Below are 20,852 nucleotides of genomic sequence, written 5' to 3' on the forward strand. Positions count from 1 at the left end.
TAGTTAATTAGGACCTACTTCGAAATCAGATGTATGTTTTCCAACGAACCAGTAGACTCATCTTAAGCAAAATCTCTCTTTTATATCCCCATTATACTATGGGGAAGGAACTCTGATTGGAATCCACGAGATTTCCGCCCAAGTAATATTTGGGTTTGCTTGCTGGGTGGCTAGCAGCCTGCTCGCTCATTCTCGTATATAAAGTAGATCACTGTGAGAGCAGATCTTAGTGATTATATTAACATTCATTTCCAAGTACCAGGTTGAGAGAGTTATCGTTAATTGCTTTGGGTTGTTTTGTATATACTCGGGACTTTCGCATTTGGATGCGGGTCTGCATGTGTGCCTAGACGTGTATATAAATGTTTATATAGATATGTAATTTTTAATAATAAAAAAGAGAGGATATTTTGTCAACAAGCATTTTTTATTTCTGTGTAACATAAAACACATCGAACGTGGGCGATACACGACAGCACCTCCGAAGAGTATTCACGCAGACGCACACACACACGCACTTCCCGCCCCCTTCAATTTTAACACGAGATACCTCAATGTTCACAGTGGAAAAACACATTGTAACGTACATTTTATGAATAAAGTTTAGCCAAAACTTTCAAGGCAGAATTTATTTATACAGAGTTGTCAACGTTGCTTCATGCTACAAAGTTTGCCTAACCAAGTACAGGCTTCCCAGCAGATGACATGGTATATTTATCAATGAGGTCCAAGAAAATCAGAAATGGCTCAAGCCTCCCTCGATCCAATATACAATATTCGTTCATTGTTATGAAAATTAACGCTGCTTCAGACTTAACACATTCTGGCAATAGGGAGAAGGGAATAAGGTGGCTGAGAATAGGTATATGTGGCCGGTGCTTAAATTCACATCTTTTTTTCAATTTGTTGCTTTGTGTTTTTTTCAGTTGCATCAAGCAGAATGGTAGAAAACTCAAAAGGGAACACTAAATCGGCCTTGAACAGAGCCGCACAAAAAGGACGCGATGAAACCGCTTTGTACAAATCCTTGGCGATGGTTTAACCATCAAATTCGGCCTAGCTAAGACTTGTGTGACGAAAGCTTACATTGCAGCATATTGTTTCCACTTAATAACAGCCTTAGAATAAATATATTATTATTATTATTTAAAAACTTTAAATTATACTCAACAATACCAGGCATCAAATCCTGTGGCGGACTTGGGAAGATCTCCCGTTTCAATTGTTTTCCCTTTTATACCTTATGCGCTACGCTTGAGGTCCTACAAGGAAGTCCGCTTTAAGTATTGTCGTCTTTCCTTTTTGCATTAATAAAATACAGCATACTTTTGAAGATAGGTAGGCGGAGCTAGATAACAGGTAGTTTGGAAAATAGGTAGTACAAATCACTGCAGCTGAGTGTAGTGGTTAAAGTCATTGTTTTCTCCCGCATGGAATTCAAAATTCCCCACCCACCCCAAATCCTTCTTCAGGTTATTTTAAACAAAGAAACAACAACAAAAAATTTCAGTAACTGGAAGTACATCGATCCTCAGCGTAAATTAGGTAGTTTGAGTGTGAGCCTAATGCACTTGTCCCTTAGCGATTGATTGGGACCAGTACAGTCAGGTAGTTTATTTGGAAGTTAAACTATATGGGGCTCCCCCAGCGCTTTCCCCCCTTTTTCTTTTTCTTATTATGTGCAAGTTACGACACCCCCCTCCCCTCACAGATACCAGGGCGGGGAGAAAAATCTATCCGTCTATTATGTAACAAAAAATAATAATACAACAGGTTTGGACATTCACAGCCAAACTGGTCCGGGTGTTCAAGTGATAATTTTACTCTTAGTTTACACAGAGCTGCGTCTCGGATGCTCTGGGAATGCGGAAGGGCCAGTCGAGGTGAACTCACCTCTCCCCCCATCCCTTATAATTGGAATTGGCGATTGCAAGGGTCTCCTTTTTAAATAGATTTTAATTATTATTTGAAGAGAGCGTTTACAATGTCACGTGCATACAGAAGACGAGCGCTGGGCTCCGGCGAGCGAGAGCCCGGGAGAGGGGGGGGGGAGTTGTCCGTTCATTCCGCTTCCTCTTCCTCTTCTTCCTCCTCCTCCTCTACTTTCTCCACAGAGGCAGTAGCTGATGTGCTGTCGTTGGCCGCCGGGGCGCCGCTGCTGCCGCCGCCGCCTCCAGCTTCTTCTTTATGTTCCTTCTTCCATTTCATGCGCCGGTTTTGAAACCAAATCTTGATCTGCCTCTCGGTCAGGCACAGGGCGTGGGCGATCTCTATCCGCCGCCGCCGGGTCAGATAGCGGTTGAAATGGAATTCTTTCTCCAGCTCCAGAGTTTGGTAACGGGTATAGGTCTGACGCCCTCTCTTCCTATCCGGACCTGAAGAGAGGATTTGGGGAGGCCGGGAAAGAACCACCGAAGTTAGAGGACCAGGAAATAGTTTTACAACACTGGCAAACAAATAAAAAACAAAACCCTCCTATTTCCTATTCTCTCTCTCTCTCTCTCTCTCTCTCACACACACACACACACACGAGTCCCACCCCCCACCCCAATATATATATATATATATATATGTATATGTATATCGGAAAGGAACAGCAGCATTTCAAGCCTGCTCCTGTCTACTCAGAAGTAAGCTCCATTGAGTCCAGCAAGGCGTAACTTCCAGGCCAAGTGGGTAGAAGCTGACCGTCCAATTCTGAGACACGTCTACTCGGAAGCAAATCCCACTGACTTCCTGCACAGTATACTAAAAACTGAAGGCTTAGCTTTCCCTCAAGTGCCCCGGGCAAAGGCGACAAGCCGGGAGAGACTGGGTGGGTGGAGGAATTCGGGTTTTAACCATGTAGTTTAAATAAACAAACCCAGGCGGGGGGAAAGAGGGCGATTGACTGAAAGCAAACTCTCTCCGGTTTTGCCCGCCACATTCCAGACTCTGGCGGAAGTCAAAGCGGTGTCTGGAACTCAGGGCTCGCTTTCGCTCCCAGTTAAAAGAGCAGGTCTTCCTGTCCTCCCGCAAAATTAACTGCAGGTTCGGATTTAGGTCGCTCCAATAACCCCTTTCTTTATTGACATGCCTACCACTGACCGTCTATATTTCTTGCGGAGGGTGGGTCAGATAAATAAGAGGGAATCAAACGTTTTCGCTCACTCCAAGAATAGAAAGCTCCATTTCCCCCCTCATATTCTCTCTCTCTCTCTCTCTCTCTCTCTCTCTCTCTCTCTCTGATACGACCCCCACCCCATCCCAGTCCGCACCCCCGGCTCTTCTCTCACTCAGCATTACCGCCCCCCTTCGCCAGTGCGGGCGAGGAGAAGCGAGGCTCTCCCCCTGCCAGTCTCCGGCCACCTTCGCCATCACCCTTCCCATATTTCCCTAGGGCCTCGACCAAAAATTCAACCCAACGCTCCCATTCCATATCGGGGGGGAAAGAGAAAGAGAGAGAGAGTTAAATAAATTTACGAGGCTAGAACCCATTAATTGGGCAATAAAAAGTTTTATGAGACTCATTTACATACAATGCCACGGGCTTTCTGCGCAATGGCGCCGCTTGCTCTAATTAAAAGCAGGCAGGCAGGCAGGGCAGGCGCGCGCGCGCTCCTTGCGTGGAAGTTGCCCCCGCACCCGCGTGGAAGTTGCCATTCGCCTGCTTGGCAGCGCTTTCAATCCAACGCCCCCCCCCTCCGCCCGGCCTTCCCCGCCCGCATCTCGGTTTTGTCCCCCCCCCCCTTCCTTCCTTCCTTCCTTCCTTCCTCCCCCATACCTGAAGACCTCATCCAGGGGTATATCCGGAAATTACTCTCCGCCTGGCTGTGCAGGTTGCTGTCCTCCGCTTTGTCACAGCTGGGCTTGGTTAAGTCATTGCAAAGGACGGGAATGTTCTGATCAAAAGAGGAGCAATGCAGGTTGTAGGCATCGGAGCCCAGGCTGTATCCGGAAGAGAACGGGCTTTGATATATGGTGCTGTTCACGTTGTACAAGGCAGGCATGGAGGAGGTGAACGCGCTAGCGCCTGGTCCATAGCCGCTTCTCTGCGAGTTGGTAGCAAAGGAGCAAGACGTGGGCTCCGCATTTTGGAAGAGAGAAGCAGCCCCCGTCGTATATTTGCTAAAAAGAGCGTTCACATAATACGAAGAACTCATAATTTTGACCGGTGATTTGTGGTCCGGTAGGCTTCCGTGTCGGTTTTACGAGGTAGCGTGATATATGATAACATTACACCCCCAGATTTACACCAAACCCCATTTTCTTTTGGACTGAGCTGCCTCCACCACGTGACCAGTCATATGACCCCATCCTCCAATCTCCTCCTGCATCACAGGTGGTATAGATCAGGGTGGCTCACAAGGTCCTATGATGGAAGGGGAAGAGGATCGAGCCGACGCCTGGCCGATTCGAAGGCGAGGGGGAGACTTGGCCGCTCGGGCAGCTCCAACGGGGCCCGGGTTCCCGGAGCGACTCCGGATAAAGCCGAGGGAGCGCCGAGATCAGCCCCGAGGCAGAGGGAAGCTAGAATAAGAAACGTCAACCAGTGTTTTGAAATACACACTTTCCTCTTTGCATCTTTATCCTCTCTACCCCCATTCTCCTCGTCTTTTTTTTGTCTTTTAAGGGGAGGAAAAAGCGTTTCTGTTCTGCTCCTGCATATACCCCACTCCTCAGTCATATTTCCTGCAGAGCTGGAAATAAACCACAAACACAACTCTGAGTTTCCATGTATGTTTCCTGTTTGTTTTTCTTGTTTCTTATCTCTCTCCGCCTTTCAGCTCCTCCATATTCCGAAAGGGGAGGGGTAGAGCTGCGGGAGGGAAAGTACATTTAAAAAAAAAAAAAAAACAAAGGCAAGGTGCCCATAAAAATGCCCCCATAGTAAAAACAACCACCACCATTATGCAGGATGTGTTATCTGCGTCTGTCTATCTCAAGTGTGTGTGTGTGTGTCTGAATGAACTCATTTGGCAAATCCTTCTGTATCCTGCTCTCATTTATTTTTCCTCAGGAAAGGAAAGAGTGAAATATTTATATGAGAGGCTTCCCAATTTGCTCGCAGATTTATTAAGATATTGACAGACATATTCGGCTAATCGCTGCTGGCGAGATGAGTGAAGGGTTGCTAAATACGTGTTCTATCTTCTCTCTCTCCCTCTTTTGCCAAATTCTCTTCCTCAGCAACAAAACACAAATAGAGAAAAAGAACAGTATATCTAAGGGAGGACGGGTGGGTATCTTTCCTAAAAAGAAAGGGGAGGAGAAGAAGAAGAGGAAGAGGAAGAAGAAGAAGACGAAGAAGAAGAAGAAAGATGAAGGCATGTGTCTACTTTTGCCTGTTCCTCTTACTCCAGGAAGGTTTATATCCAGGAGGGAGTTTTGTTTTGTTTTGTTTTTCGGTGATCATGCAGCCGGTCTGCCTTTACTAGTGCTGATTTCTTCTATCCATTAGCATGCATATTTCAGCCACCCCCCCCCAAAAAAAAATGATACAGTGGGAAATAAAATAAAAACAAACGGACTTTCAGCACCTCTTATTTTAAAAAAAAAAATCGAAGAGACTTGGGATGCGGACTCAGGTTTCTTTGTTTTATCCTAGCTTCTTCTTTTTCCTCCCCCGCCCCCGGGGTAAATAAATACCTACCTCTGGTTTTATGTGGTGGTGTTGGTGGTGTCGAGAGCGGTGGCATATGTGTGTATGTGTGTGTGTGTGTCCCAGATCTCGGATAAGGCAGCTCCTTAATTTCTAAACACTCGGCCCCCACCAAGCAATAAGAGGACACGCCATTGAGGATGTTGCGCCCTACCCTTCCTTTAAAACGGATCGTAAAACTAGTTTCCTTCCCTCAGACGGGGGAGTTTTGGTAAAGACAGCTTTTACTGCCCTGCTATATTGCACATCATAAACTGGAAGGAGGACAATGAGATTGCCCCGGAAATTCTCCCTTTAGATTATAGTGTTTGGTATCCTGTGTGTACAAAGAGGTTCTCACCAGTTTAAAATTATGCCTGGCCCATATTTCGCAGGGACACATTTTGGCAACCCAGGGGAGGGAAGGAGGGGGGGAGGGCTCAGCTAAGGGGCCTGAGGAGGCCCGGGTGCAACAGGGGCTGGAGAGAGGTGTTGGTGTACAGTTTTGGAAAGGAAGAACATTATTATCATGAACTCGTCTTCACAATCAGTGATATGGACTGGAGTCGGTCCTGGGCGCGGAGACCGCCCTTCGAGGTTTGCTTTGCTATTCCTGGGAGAGAACAGTCTGGTTGCATCGACAGACGTCTTTGGTTTTCATTCCGCCAAGATCGGTCAACGCACCAAGATGGCTGTCAAACCCAAAGGAAGAAAATGTGTGTGTTGGGGGGGGGGGAGAGGCGTGTGGTGCAAGATTGCGGGGCTACAATAATAATAACACCCCCTCAAAAAAAAAAAAACCTTGAAATTTTAAGAAAGAAAGAAAAGCCTCCTGAGAAAAATAATAAAGGGCTAAGAAGTTAGAAGGGAAGGCGAAAGAAGACCTGCCAAAGACGACGAGCCAGATCAAAGAAGCGGAATTAGACGGCATTCTGCCAATAAATTGCTCCTCTGGTGACAACGCAGCCAAGATGCCAGAAGAAAGCAGCAGCAAACAGAACCGGCAGTCTAAACTTGGGTATTGATAAGAGCAAGACAGAATTTTATCGATGAGTCTTTAAAGGACACCGTTAAGTGCAACTAGCTTTGAGGCCGAGGTCTGGGAGGATCAAACCGCACACTGCTTTCTTAGACGTGTGTGTGTCTCAGTTCTGCTGGGATTATATAAATATATTTTAAAATCGCGTTTGCCTAAAGTCACTTTTTGGAAGCGCTACTTAAATTGGGAAGGCCATCACACACACACACACACACACACACACACACACCCTTGTCCACGGCCTCCCCTCCAGGAAATAGGGCGTTTTATAATAAAGTCTCAGGACTAACCCTCGCTAAACGGAATGTCCCTTCGCAATGAGCTCCGAATCACCTCCAAAGTACAGACTTCCAGTATAAATAGCAAAAAAGAGGGGGGAAATGATTATTCACTTCTAAGCCATGTTTCCGGGATACATTACCGGTACATGAATGCGGAAATTTAATGGTGTCCAGTTTTAGAAGATGCCTCTATCCTCCATCCCACTTAAAAATTAAAAATAAAAGATACGGTGGAATGGATACTGCTTAATTATTTAAAGTTTTCCCTAGGTCACTCATTCCATCCAAAGCGCCCTCTCCGCCCCCTTTAAAAAATTGTAACCTAGAAACTGCTGCTTTCTAGGTTTCTCTAAACAAACCTCGTTTAAAAACAACCTCCACCCACAGAATAAAAAGTTAAAAATAAAGAGGATGATTTAAAAACACACACACCAACTGGTCATTCTGCAGGGTGGTTTATTTTGGAATCAAGCAAAGAATTTTCTGCAATTTGGACTTGGGGTATTATTCCGCTGTTTTAGCTGCCTTCTTTATTCCCTCCATTGATCACCCATTGTCCAAATTACTTACAACAAATGTATATATTCGTGTTTGCATTTTACTGTAGCTGAAGTCATTGAGGACAAGCTACATTAAAAGTACACACGAGACAATAAGAATTAACATTAAAAGCTGCCATGACCAGTCCTTCGTTCATATAAACGACATTTTCTACTGGGGATTTGTATATGTACAGTATATGTAAGTTCCATCCTAAATAAATGCACAATAAATTTCCAGTCTTTTTTAGGAATCAGGTTGTTCGTTTTATCCTCCTAGATTCCTATTAAGGAATTACAATGAAATATGTTTGATAATCACATTTAGTGGGTCATTTGACGGCTAAACGTTCTTTTTCTTTTTCTGGCAGGGAAAAAAGACGCAAACTTAAAGCATTTCCCCAATAATGTTATTTGTCTTTCTTGGCTCTTAATTTCGGTACAGTAGGCACACATTTGTGGTTTGATTGTCTTATTTATTCACAAATATCGAGTCCATTCATCTATCTTCGGTATGTATGTTTGTGTATATGGCTCATATACTAATCGATGGAGCCGTAGAATTCAGAAGTGAAGGAGAGGTGTGTATACAATATATACAATATATACAATATATACAATACACACACACACACACACACATATGAAAGAGTAAATAAAATGCCGTAAGAGTTCTAGCCTAGATTCGTACAGGCATCTTAGTCCTGCGGTGTACTAGAACTGTTATCATCTGCACTGCATAATTAAACCGGGTCCCACAGAGATGAAATTGCTTAAGGAAGCGAGCGGGAGCCTTTAACTGCCTCAAAGACATCTGGTGAAGAAATTCAGTGGCCGGTAAATAATTTTCAAATTAAATTTTGTTGCCGAGCCACCAACTTAGAGCCCGGTGAAAAGAACGTGGTTTCCGAAGGATTCTGGCCCAGAGCAGAATGGAACCAAAGGCAGGGATCACTGGCTGAATAAGAGATTAAGATGGCGCCATCCATGTTCAGCCATTCAAAAGCTCTCCCATTGCATTGTGAAAACTGTTTACTCCTAATAAATACCTTTTTAAAAAATTGATCGGAGCATTTTTTAAAAAATAAAATTAAAAACCCACGTCTAACTGTGTGTTGTTGTTGTTTTTTAAATACACACTGAGCATGTTTCTTTAACAACTCTGCCGCGACTCAATCGCCAGCGTCCGCATTCCAAGCGCTTTGAGATTCCCGGCTATAAAAATTGCTTATGCGGCCTCAATATAGCGTAGTGCAGTCCTATACAGGTCTACTCTGAGGTAAGAAGCCTTGCTACATTCATTGGGGCCGATTCCCAGGTAAATTGCCTAAGCCACGAACGGGTTAATACAAACGATTATATTGTGTGAGAATATCTGCTTTGACTTTGTGCATTATATATCCCTTACATTATATATCCGTTATGCATTTTCATTAGTCGATTACAATATACACGGGATGTTTCACCCAAATGCATCTGTATAAGTTTAAACTGTTTAAATATATTCTCACTGTACATGTGTTTGATACGTGCACTCAGGCGCGCGACATATTATTTGCTCTTCCTGCGGTCAAATTAGCAGTATTCTTGAAGCATGCTTCAAGCTGAGAGGGGAAAATATCAATCTGTACAGAACTGGCAGGATAATACTAATACTAATAGTTACAGACGGAGAACTTTACCATTGCAGTTATTGACTTTTAAGAGTATTAAATATGGAAACACGAAATACTGAAGCATTAAGGTATTCCTTTTAGTAGTGGGATATAATATCGCCTTTTGTTAATATCAAATCAGGAGTTTCAAAACCGCATATGCTGCTCCTAGGAAGTCGACATTTTAGAATTTTTTCCATTGGCTTCATGGCGGAAATCGCCCTTGTTTTCGTGGAACAACACTGCCATCTGCTGTTCTGTCCTGGTAACCGCAAGCAATAAAATAGGTGCAGGAATCTGACGAACGTGTAAACATAGCTGATATCTATCCCTGCAAACGCTTCGGTAATCTACTTTGCCATGCAGTAGCAATTATAGAAAAGGTTCCAGCGGTATATTCATTAAAGATAAACGTTCACCTTACAGCCTACATTTCAGAGGGGAAAGGGCTAATAAAAACGAGCTATTTCCGCAGAGCCGCTTTATCTAAAACAGCCAGACAAAACAAATGAAAGGGCTTTTGTAGAAAATCTTAATTGTGGCTGGACAGTTGTAAACTCATTAAGGGCCGAATTCCAGACAGTTTGCAGACCTGCCATTTATTACGCACTTCCAATGAGGATTCTTTGAAGTCCCCACTGTCTGCAACAACAGAGGGCGTCGCAACATCCCAAACCACTGGGACAGGCATTAATTAGAACTCCCCCCCGCCCTTGTTTTTGCAGACAAGAACTGTTTCGCTTCGTGTTAATTTAATGCAATTTACCAGAGATTTCTTTATTTTTAAAAATAAAAATTAAAAAGGCCAACAAAACTCCAAGTGATTTCCCCTGCCTCTCTGAACCTTCGAACATTTTCAAAGCCTGAGATACTGAGTTCTTGCCTTCAACCCTGCAGCATTTTACACCCCATAAACGGTTACAGCCGTCATTTTCTTTTATGGCACACTATGGCTCTGAATTTTCTTAACAGCTTCTTCAGCTAAGACTTGTTAGCTGGAAGTGTGCGGGCTTGTTTGTGCCTTTAAAATAAACTCTTCTGCAATGAGCTACAGAGGAGTCCCTGTTTGGTCTTGTGCACAACTCTGCTCTAACTGGTATTTTTTTTTATGGGGGAGGATTATAATTTCTGAGCGGAGAGCCGAGCCTGCCCGAGGCACGACTAAACTCCCAACGCGTCAGAATTCCTTTTATTGTTCATCCGTTTGGACTGCCCACCCCCACCCCATCGCCTGCATGTATTCGTTAAAGCGTTGGTTAATCTCCATCACCAACACCCCTTTGCCAACCAGCCCGATTTTCTAACCTGAACTTTTTAAACAACGACCAAAAAACCTTTCTAGCGTCCATTGCTGCCCGATAAGCCTCCATCTTTGGCTGCGTCAAATGCGGTGTGTTTATTTCGCGGGCGAGACTGCACCGATGACACAGAAAGCAGCTGGAATGGGTTTTACTTTGGGAATGCTTTCTCTATGAAGAGACATGGATGAAATTTCATACTCTATGGATTATTTGCTTCTGGAAGCCAAGCTGATTTTTTAAAAATGAGAGTTGAAAGCGGGTACTAACTAGATTATTCCTGCAAAAGGTCACCGAAATTTTGTCCTGCTGCTTTGGTTTATGTTTATCAATTTCATTATTATTATTATTATTATTATTATTATTATTATTTCACAGCATCTTAACTAATTAAAGACACCCACACTAGTTAATATCCTTAGTTTCCAGTTCAGGGTTCTTTGCAATCGTTGGATAGCCTGGGCGCAACATGCCTGGCCGAGTTACTCCACTGTCTTCCTCTCCCAGATTCCACTCGCGTTTTCGTTCGGGAGAAGGATTTGCCATGTGAACCATAACTGCTTGGAAGTTAAGTTCCATCAAAATGAGTGGGTCTTCCTTTTGAGTAACCGTGTTAAAGGACCAGTGTTAGGATTTTGCTTGCTCTCCAAAGGTAAAGATGGGCAGGTTTTGCCTTCTTAATAATCTTAAAAACAGCACAATATTTTTTTTAAAAGAATCAATATATATTTTATTTAGCAAAAAGTTAAATATCATTCTGGACACAACTATTTGGTCAGTAGGCCATGAGGTAACTATTGCAAAATATACAGTGTAGCTTCTGCATAAACATAACGTCCAGGACTTTTTATTTTTTATGTTAATAATCGATACAAATCTACAATAACCAAAAGGTAGGTTTTTTTAGAGTGTATAATTTATTATCAATAAAATTAAACTTCATTACAATAAGAATCAATTAAATTCGATTAAACTCAAAACGTAAACCATAGGTAGTTACCTTCTTTTTCACATATAGGTATAGCTCCGTTATCGGAAAATTGCTCACGGGTGCAAAAACAAGATTCAAGCTAGCCTGATTATTAAGGGTTTCTTTCTTTAATATATAGATTATGATATATACAACTGACGAAGACTGTACTATATATATATAGATAGATAGATCGATCAAGTGTGCATACGAAAATGACTTGCTTCAAAAGAACGGGGGGATCCACAAGTCCTTGGCTATCCCAGATCATGCCCCCACTTTTGTGTTTAAAAGCTGGGATAGAAAGAGAGCGAACGAATTGGTTTCCCCCCGGTACAATCCAAGGTTCACTGTCTAATAATGATACAGAAAAAAGGACTCCTTACACTACCGAGCTATACTCTATGCAACCTTTATAATAAACAACCTGAGTTCAAATTGAATCCTAGCTTACACAATCACATCTGGTACAGCACCCAAGCACAAAAAATTGAGTCACAAATATAATTACCACAATAAAAGACAGTGTTCAAGTATTAGAGCAGACCTCTCTCTGCCGCGCAAAGAGCAAATAAAATTAACTACGTCGACTAACCTACACAGTCTGTAAAGAATTGTGCATTAAAAAGGTAGTTTCTTTCTTTCTTTCTTTTTCTTTCTTTCTTTCGTGAAGGACAGGTAGATTTAGACAAGCCAACAGATCAGCCTTCCGAGTTTAATGCCCCCCTTTCCTTCCCTATGATTAGAAAATGATAAATCTGGGTACCTCCATAATAGCACCGGGGCACAGCCATATCTCATTGCACGCTGGCGAGATACATTCAAGAGCTGCATTGGCCAAGGACAAAACAACAGCAACAACCCCAGGGGGGTGGGAAACCCCAAATAATATTAATAATAATAATAGCAACAACACATGAGGCCTGGACACAGTCTCGGGGTATGCTGGGAACAGAAGAGGGGAGGATTGTGTTGTGTTGCGCTGGAAGGGGAGATTTTTGCTGTTTGAAACGTGATTAAACCTGGAAGCAGAGCATCATTCATCCTTCGCTCGGTCTTTGTTGATTTTCTTCATTTTCATCCTCCGGTTCTGAAACCAGATTTTCACTTGTCTCTCGGTTAAATTCAGGAGCCGGGCCACTTCGTACCGTCGGTCCCTGGTGAGATACATGTTGAACAAAAACTCCTTCTCCAGCTCCAGCGTCTGGTGTTTGGTGTAAGGGCACCGTTTTTTCCGAGTGGATCTCGCGTGCAACCAATTCGCGGCCGGGTTGTCTGCAAGGAAAACGACGCCAAAGAGGGTTAAGTTGGCGAAGGACAGAACCCCGCACCAACACCCCCCCGCACTGCTATTATGACTGCACCTCCACCCCATAGGCACACAAACAGCACCTCCTCCCACCCCCACCCCCAAGCCACCACCTTCCTTTTGAAGAGCATGGATGCCCTGATATTGGTGGTTTACGACATTCCTTTCCTTTGGACAGACATACAGGATGGGGTCAGACACAATGGACTCCAAACTGAGACACATGGAAAAGGTCACGTAGAATTACGCGTAGTAAAAAAAGAAAAAGAGAAAGGGAGGGGGGGGACCCCACTGGCCACCGCCTCACTTCTTCATAGTGTTTATATAGGGTGTAATTTCAAAGCCTGCCTTTGCTGCTTACCCTCCTCTCAGCCAAGCCCCCTGATTTCTCTCTCTCCTCTCCCCCTCCGGAAAAAAAAATATAGGACCGGTGCACAACCCCTGAGAATAAGTGTCATACGGAAAATGTTTCACTTTCCAGTTCTGACCTTCTCTTATATAACCGCTGGGCGCTTTCAAGGAGATAAGGGAACACACCCACCCGGCCCTGTCTTCAAGCTAAGCCTGGCTTGCTTTAGGTGGGAAAACACCCACTCACACATTTGCATTTGGCATTATTTGCCGTGCCTGCACTATTGATCCGCTAGCTCAGTTCTAAAGGCAAGCGAAGGTGTTAGCAACAAGCAAAGGAGTGGAATAAATAGTCGCCAAAGAGAGGGCTAAAATGAAGTTAGGAAAAACACACACACACACAAGAACAGTTGTTGTTCTTGGCTTTCCTAGCTCAGCTAGTCGTCACAAAGGGATCAGATTCACATCCAATGTTTTGTTTTTCCTCGCCTCTCCCAAGTAACTTGGGTTGTGCGCGACCACCACCCTCTCACGCCGCCCCCCCCCTACACCGCCCGGCTCTCTCCTCCCATCCCCCCAATGTGGCTTTGTAGCTGAAGCGTGCGCCCAGGAAAACACGCTGGTGACGCGCCCCTGCACACTGTTGCGACAGGGAGGTCATGCTGGACTTTGCTGGCACCTTGACGCTGAGAAACACACACAGACCTAGCTGGCTGCATAGACCGTGAGCCTACAAAGACTGGCACCAAATATGTACATACACGCGTATATGCATGCGCAACCATATTCCCGTTTTACGCACACAATTCTACACACACAGAGATAGAGAGAAGCTCAGGGGTGCCGCTGGACGTTCTTCTGTGACCACAGAAGCCCCCACCCAGCCACCCACCCAGCAGCCATTGCCGCATAGCTCACGGTAGACGGTGGCTCTCGACACCCAGCCCCCTACCCACCCGCCCACCCTCCTCCCGCCCAAGCCCAGGCGGATGGCACTTACTTGGGTCGATCTGGGGCTTGTCTCCGTTCGCCTCGCTCTCGCCATTGTTTTCCGAGAACGCGCCGTCGTTGCCTTGCTTATCCCTATCAGCTGGAGGAGAACCACAAGCATAGTCAGTCAGAGAGAGCGCGTGCGTGTCAAAGGTGGTACAGTCACCCCTCCTGGCCGTGAGCGGTTCAGGTTTAATGCCGTAATGCCTGCTGGCCGGCAAGCCCGGGAAAGACAAGGAGCCCGGCATGGGCTCCAGCCACGAGCGCATGTACCTGCCGTCGGGCGCTGCCATTGGTGCCTGGTGATGCACGTACGGGTGGTACACGGTGGGCACATTGTTAGCGCTCGGCGGGTGCACGGCGTTCCAGGAAGTGCTGAAGACGGAGGTTTTCGACTGAAAGCTGCACGGGGTGAACTCGGGGTGGTCTCCAAGGGTCGCCTGCCTGGCCGGCTGACCTAGAGAAGCCGAGCCATAGCGGGACTGCACCAGCTCCTCGCTGTCGTGGATGAGGAAAGAGTCCACGTAGTAGTTGCTGAGCGTCCCCGAAGAAGACATAGCCATCCAAGCCAAGCCCCAGCCCCAGCCCCAGTGCAAAAAAAGGAGAGGCAAGACCTGGCGAAATTATGAAACTGCAGATTTCATGTAACAACTTGGTCCTCACGAAGAAGTACAGTCACCTAATAAGTTGAAGGCTGCCTGTCAGCCCATTGGCTGCCTCGCGTCACATGGCCGGGCAGCAGAACAATAAAGTATAAATCAGTCCGCAGGCTATTAATGGGTCAGTGTTTTCCCGTCATCATTTTTATAGCAAAGCCATATGTTTTTATGCAAAGGGATAGACGACTTGTACGGCAATATTTGTTTTAATTGTGGCTGATCGAGATTAAAAGATCAGAATTTTGGGTATGGCCACCTTTCTAAAGCGGACTATTTTATATCATAATTAATCATCCCATCAATGGTCCGTGTTCCTTGCAAAAAAAAAAAAAGCCAAGTCTCTCTCTCTCACACACACACACACATACACATACTCACTCACTCACGCGCACACACACACAAAGACAGGCTACCCTCCTTGTGATCGGAGACCTTCACATAAAATTATACAATAATTGAAGCAATAAAAAAGCAAAATAACATTGGCGGCATACTGTATTTAAATATATATTTATTATATTTCATAAGGAGTTATTGTTTCGGGAGCCACGGGGTTGTTATTAAGTCAGTAACTACGAGCATATTCATTTGCATCGCTGTGTTTCACAGCAGTAAAAATTTACGAGTGCCTGGAAAGGTTAAATTATACTATTGTGTTTAGTTTGGGAACTCACTGTAAATAATACTGTGCCGTTGAGTTCAGAGCTAACTGGGGCTGGCAGGGAAAAGTCAAATCCAACACGATTCCCCTTTCGAAAAGGGAATCTGCCCACCGCCAAACAGAGCAGGAGGATAACTGGGGCTGGGGGCGAGAGATCTCAAATCGATATCGAAATTTGCATCTTTATCCGCGCCTCTGATCTAAGAGTCCTCGGACCCACAGCCAGGAATCCCTCACTGTGGAATCGGACCCACAACTAGGAATCCCAAACACCCACCTCCTGGCTCCTCAGTAATCTCTTTCTCTTCTCTCTCTCCCTCCCCTCACCCCCTGCGCAGCCCCCGAAATAATTCCAGCAGCAGAATAAGGCAAGGAACCGCAGACACATTTAAATTCTGCCACAAATACTAGCTTAACCTGCAGGTGTGGGAGACAATTGCCCTTCTTGCTGTTTTTCTTTTAAATAATATTGTGACATTTTATCAAGAAGTTGTTTGATGCCCCGTTCTTTGACAACTAGATAACCTTTATATTTTTTATTTTTATTTTGGTAAAAGGAAGAGACCAAGTCAAGAGGAGGAATGCAGAAGAGAACTTTTATGCGGGAGAAAAACTGAGCGGACACATCCCCCTCGATCAAGTTGACTGCGGCGGGATCCACGGCCACTGGGCATTTTATCACTTCTGTCTCTCTCTCTCTCTCTCTGAAGTGTAACTACACATTCTGTCAAGAACCGGATAAAGCACAGCTATGTTGGAGACTGTGAGTGTGTGAGACTGTGTGTCTGTCTGTGGGTGGGGAAGGAATACACACACACACACACACACACACACACACACACACACACTACACTATACACTATACACACACTCACACACACTTCATGACGATTAATTCCTAAGCATGCATGAAAGCAAAATAGGAGCAAAAATCCTGTCTGTCGCCTGCCTTAAAGGGGCACCCTCTTTCGCCCTTGCATTTTTATGCAGTATCCCCGCTGGCGGATCGCATTCCCGAGCCGTCGGATTTTAGGTGCAAATAGTTATTTACTCTCTGGCACGTTCTTATATGGCTTCTGTAAGCGGCGGAGGGTTACCGCCGTCTAGGAAAAACAAGGAGAAGGTGATACGGTTCTCAGATCAAGTCCAGTGTTGTGGATTAAAGTTATGACTAAATGGTGGATTGTCGGTGACATTTGCATTCATTGTCTTTCTCCCGAGGATTCCTAAACGTCCCCCCCCCCTATTTATTTATTTCTCTTTCTTTCTTTGGAAAAAAAATGCTGTGTTCTGCTAGTGGGAGGAGGGGGAAGGATCGAATAAGGATCTCTGTATTTTATTTTATTATTTTATTTTTTTTAACTCTTCGTCAGGCTAGAGACGGGGCAAATAGCAAGGAAACCGCGTGCTAATGAAATTCGTCTGTGAATATTGTGAGCGCAAAAAGTATGGTTCTCATTAGCTTTACATCACGTCAGCGTTCTTTTCCCCTTTCATACTTCTCCAATAGCTGAGTCTTGAGAAAAACTTAAATTAGCAGTCAGTTCTCTTTTTTTGACATAAGGTCCCGAGATTACAAGAAACAATTAATATTTCACAGATCCTCAGCAGGAACAATTTCGCAGGGGCGTTGCTGGAAATCTCTTCCCATGCCTCAACAAAGCCATTTTTTAAAAAAAAAAAAAATGTAGACAAATGTCTTCCTATGTAATTACAGCTAAAGTATGTGATCGCCTTAGTGCGATATCCTCAACAGGAGAGAGGAGGAAAATATTATTATTAGTCGGTTACTCTCCTGGAAAGACGGAAGTCTTACGTCATTTTTGTTTAAAATCGAGAGTCAGCTGTTGTGAAATATGCTGGCAGAACTTCCTTCCTCCTAGAAGGAGAAAAATAATCTTAACAGCAGGATTCCTAAATGTTTTTATGACTTTTTGGGGTTTCGGAGGCGGTAGTGACTTTTCATTCCGGATTAAGCCTTTGAGAGTGGGAAACAACGGGAATGATCCAGCTGCAATCCCCGACACTTACTACAGAGTAAGTCCCATTAAAGCTCAGTGGGACTTACTTCTGGGTAAAATTGCAGTCTAAGGCTGCAGTCTCTTTACCCAGTTACCTAGAAGCGCCATTGAACTCAGTGGGGCTTACTTTTGAGTAGACGTGTAGACATTTGAAATGTAAGGCTCGCGTTACAATAAAGGAATAAACATTTCAGAGCTCCCTTTAAAAAGCTGGCTGCTGAACCATTAAAATTAAAGAATTTAAAGATGATTTGTTATATTCACCTTCGAAATGATAGAAAGGGATAAATACAAAGTACTTCGTATGTTAGCTTCGCCATTTTCTTCATTTGGTGCAGATATTGTATTTTCAGTATAAACAGGAATCATTTTTTTAATAGCTCGGCTTTGTAGCTCATATAGCTGACTTCCATTTAGTGACAAATAATATGAAAATGGAGAAAGCCTCCTCATTAGCCGAATTCCTGCTTTCTTTGAACTGTTAATTACTTCCAATGAAATAGGCTTCGGGTTGGAATAAGGCGGCTACCAGTCTTTGGACATTACCCTGAACACATAAATTTGGGACTTACTCCCGAGTAAGTGTGGAGTAGCCGTGACATATAAACAACCCATATACACTGACCCGCCCATTTCGGGAAATTTTCGCCCAGGTTAAAAAATGTTATTACTGATCTCAACAGTATTTATTTCAAGTTAGTGTGCATATATGGTGGCAGCTTCAGAGTTTTAATAACTATATCTGGTTACACACACACACACACACACACACACACACACATTATTAGGTTTTAACCCTTGAACCTACCTACCAGACAGATCAAAGGAAAAATAAAAACGCCGTTTAAGGGTTATAACTGTGTGCTCGCACTTTATTTACTTATTTTACACAGAGTCTGAAGTAATCAGTATGTTCCTAAACATATCTAAGCAATATAATTGTCTAATGTTTCTCTCTCCCCCCCCCCATATATTCCACCTCCTTCTCCCTCTCATTCATGCACACATATATATGTGTGTACACACAGAGGCATATAGAGATTTCTCTTTTTAGAAAGAAAGAAAGAAAGAAAGAAAGAAAGAAAGAAAGAAAGGTAGTCCTAATAGGATTTGGATAATATTCTGTAGGAGGTAATGTATTGTGCACTGATATGGAGAATTCCGGGTTCTTGGGTTTGTCTGTTTTGTTGTGTTTTTAGCTTTTAAATAAGCTTTGCTTGAGATAAATGACCAAACAATGGTCGAATGATTCAGAAGCAGCACAGACTTCATACAGAAGGCTGGCCATGGTAGCTGCTTGCATACAGCAATGCCCTTCTTTCTGTATTCATGTGGGGGGACCATGTACGTCCTCTAGATCCAAGCCGTAGGCACGTGCATTCGTGCAAACACAGACACATACATAACTACACAATGTCCATATTATAAGCAGCAAAGCCCCGAAACACTTATCGTGTGAACTTGTCATTTAAATTATTCAACTATGGCAAAGGCTCCCCCCAAAATTGACGGGACGGTGTGTGTTTGTGGGAGGCAGAATTAAACAAATCTGATTTCTCCAGCCCTTTTAACTGTTCTCTGAAATGTTCGGAAACTTGAAGGGTGGGGGAGGGGAAAAAAAAAGAATATAAAGGATATTCCCGTGCGTTTCCCAATACCCACGCACCCGTACCCACCGCAGGACATGGAAGGGAGAGGTCTTGTTCATTTACAATAGCTGTAAACAATGTGTGTATCCGGTGTAAACAAGGCGCTGCAGCTCCTTCGCCTCTCGCTGGGCTGCTGCGCATAAATGGCAAGGCGACAGCACAGCGCAGCCTCGAGCCCAAGCGAGGTCGCTGTTGCTTATTCCGCCTCATTGGAATGCAGGCGCCCGGACACACTCCAATAATGATCGTAACCGAGGCCTTGTAAGCTACAGAGAAATCCTTGGGGTCCCCCCTCCCGAGTTTTCCTGCCTCCCCGGTCTCCCTCTTTCCGCCCCTTATGCCCTTAGGGTCTGCATTCCCTGCAGACATTGGAAGGACTGTTCTAGCTTCGGGGTGGGGGGAGAAACAGCGGAGAGAAAACAGAGTGATTCTGAAGGCCACCACTGTAAGTAAAGGGAGAGCAAGGGCTGTGTGTGTGTGTGTGTGTGTGTTTGCGCAAACGGGCCGGCGGCTAGACCTCATAACACAATATAGCTCAATAAAATATAATGAGATAGAACCAGTAAGCAGGACTGGAAATTGCTACCAGATTCCCTCTCTTTACAGCGGAGTAACTGAAACACACCCACTACATATGGAGGAAAGCAGGGCAACAGACATTTTTGCGAATAATGCGAATAATATCACCAGCAACAGCAGCGACAATAATCAAAGTATCCAATGATACGGATTAGACAATAAAATCTGGACATTCCTAAACTGGCAGAGTGCACCTGACCTTGAAGGAAACCTGCATGAGAAAACCCGAAGACAACCGATCCTAGCTAAGCTTGAAGGTCTCCTCCAATAGCGCCTTCAAACATTTCCCCCCTCTTCCACCTTGGCTGAAATGGATTAATTGAGGTGGCCGGAAAGGCGCTGGGTTTTTCGGCGCGCAGAAGGCAAACCAATGGCATTGGGACTTAACGCCTGCCGAGGAAAGGTAGCTTGCCAGATTTCTTCGGTAAAAGGCGGTATTATTAGTATTGTATCGCTATTACTACGAATGGACTCCGGCGCTTATTCTTATTCTTATTAGACCCGGTTGATGATTTCAAACTGAAGTAATTAAGGCAGTTTCGTGCTGTAGAGAGAGATTGAGATCCAGCCCCAACAACATGAAACTACCTAAACCACCGACCAGTTCTCAGGCTCCTAATTAAGAGGGCTCCCCACTGCCGCTTTCCTTAGGAAACAGGATCCCGCTTCGAATAAATATGGAGAGACACCAATGCCCCAAAGAAACAGATTCCGAGCGGGTGGGGTGGGGTGGGGAAAGCCCCCACCCCCCCCAAAAAAAACCGAACAGCAACAAGACCTCACCCTTCCCACCGCCCCCCTCCGCCCTCTCCACCAAAGTCTCGGTCTACTCCATCTCGGTCTACAAACTTTCCACATTCTTGTGTGTGTGTTTTTTTTTTTTAAATGAAGTTCTTTCTCTCCTTCTGGACCCGCCAAATCATTAGAAACGCCTTTGTGCCCACTTTGTCGTCACTCCGTTTAATCTTACTCTCTACGTTCCATCATAGTTCTCTAACTTAGCCACGATCGAATTAGGGTATGATGCATATTAAAAATGCAACTTAGAGAAGGAGGCAGCGGGGCCAGGCAGGCCTCGAGAGGCAAGAATCCTCGTATACATAGGTTATCGAAGGCGATCAAGATGCGCGGGTTCAAAGTCTGGAAAAAGAAATGGCTACACAGCCCTTTCAGGCTCCCATCACCACCGCCTCCACTCCCACCCCTTCCAATCTCCCCCTCTCTCTCTCCT

The 20,852-nt window shown here is 44.5% G+C and overlaps 2 protein-coding genes across 2 annotated transcripts; both read right to left on the reverse strand.

Moving 5' to 3' along the window:
- Positions 1–408: 408 nt before the first annotated feature.
- On the reverse strand, positions 409–4,362 carry HOXA7 (homeobox A7). Its single transcript, XM_080975355.1, has 2 exons — positions 3,764–4,362; positions 409–2,375 (listed from the first exon to the last, which is right to left on the reverse strand). Exons 1-2 carry the CDS (start codon positions 4,140–4,142, stop codon positions 2,062–2,064), a joined length of 693 nt encoding a protein of 230 aa, XP_080831481.1. The 5' UTR covers positions 4,143–4,362; the 3' UTR covers positions 409–2,061.
- A 6,773-nt stretch (positions 4,363–11,135) lies between these two features.
- HOXA9 (homeobox A9) lies at positions 11,136–14,750 on the reverse strand. The gene is made up of 2 exons (XM_080975353.1): positions 14,063–14,750; positions 11,136–12,677 (listed from the first exon to the last, which is right to left on the reverse strand). The coding sequence occupies exons 1-2, from the start codon at positions 14,613–14,615 to the stop codon at positions 12,439–12,441; spliced, it is 792 nt and encodes a 263-aa protein (XP_080831479.1). The 5' UTR covers positions 14,616–14,750; the 3' UTR covers positions 11,136–12,438.
- Between the last annotated feature and the right edge of the window lie 6,102 nt (positions 14,751–20,852).

Source organism: Podarcis pityusensis (assembly GCF_964106645.2).
Source record: "Podarcis pityusensis genome assembly, chromosome: 12".
Classification (NCBI taxonomy): domain Eukaryota; kingdom Metazoa; phylum Chordata; class Lepidosauria; order Squamata; family Lacertidae; genus Podarcis; species Podarcis pityusensis.

Excerpts from the sequence above, each read along its gene's own strand:
- HOXA7 (XM_080975355.1), bottom strand. The coding sequence starts at position 4,142 with ATGAGTTCTTCGTATTATGTGAACGCTCTTTTTAGCAAATATACGACG. Across the intron at positions 2,376-3,763 it reads CCCCTGGATGAGGTCTTCAG|GTCCGGATAGGAAGAGAGGG; the intron begins GTATGGGGGAGG and ends TCCTCTCTTCAG.
- HOXA9 (XM_080975353.1), bottom strand. The coding sequence starts at position 14,615 with ATGGCTATGTCTTCTTCGGGGACGCTCAGCAACTACTACGTGGACTCT. Across the intron at positions 12,678-14,062 it reads CAAGCCCCAGATCGACCCAA|ACAACCCGGCCGCGAATTGG; the intron begins GTAAGTGCCATC and ends TTTTCCTTGCAG.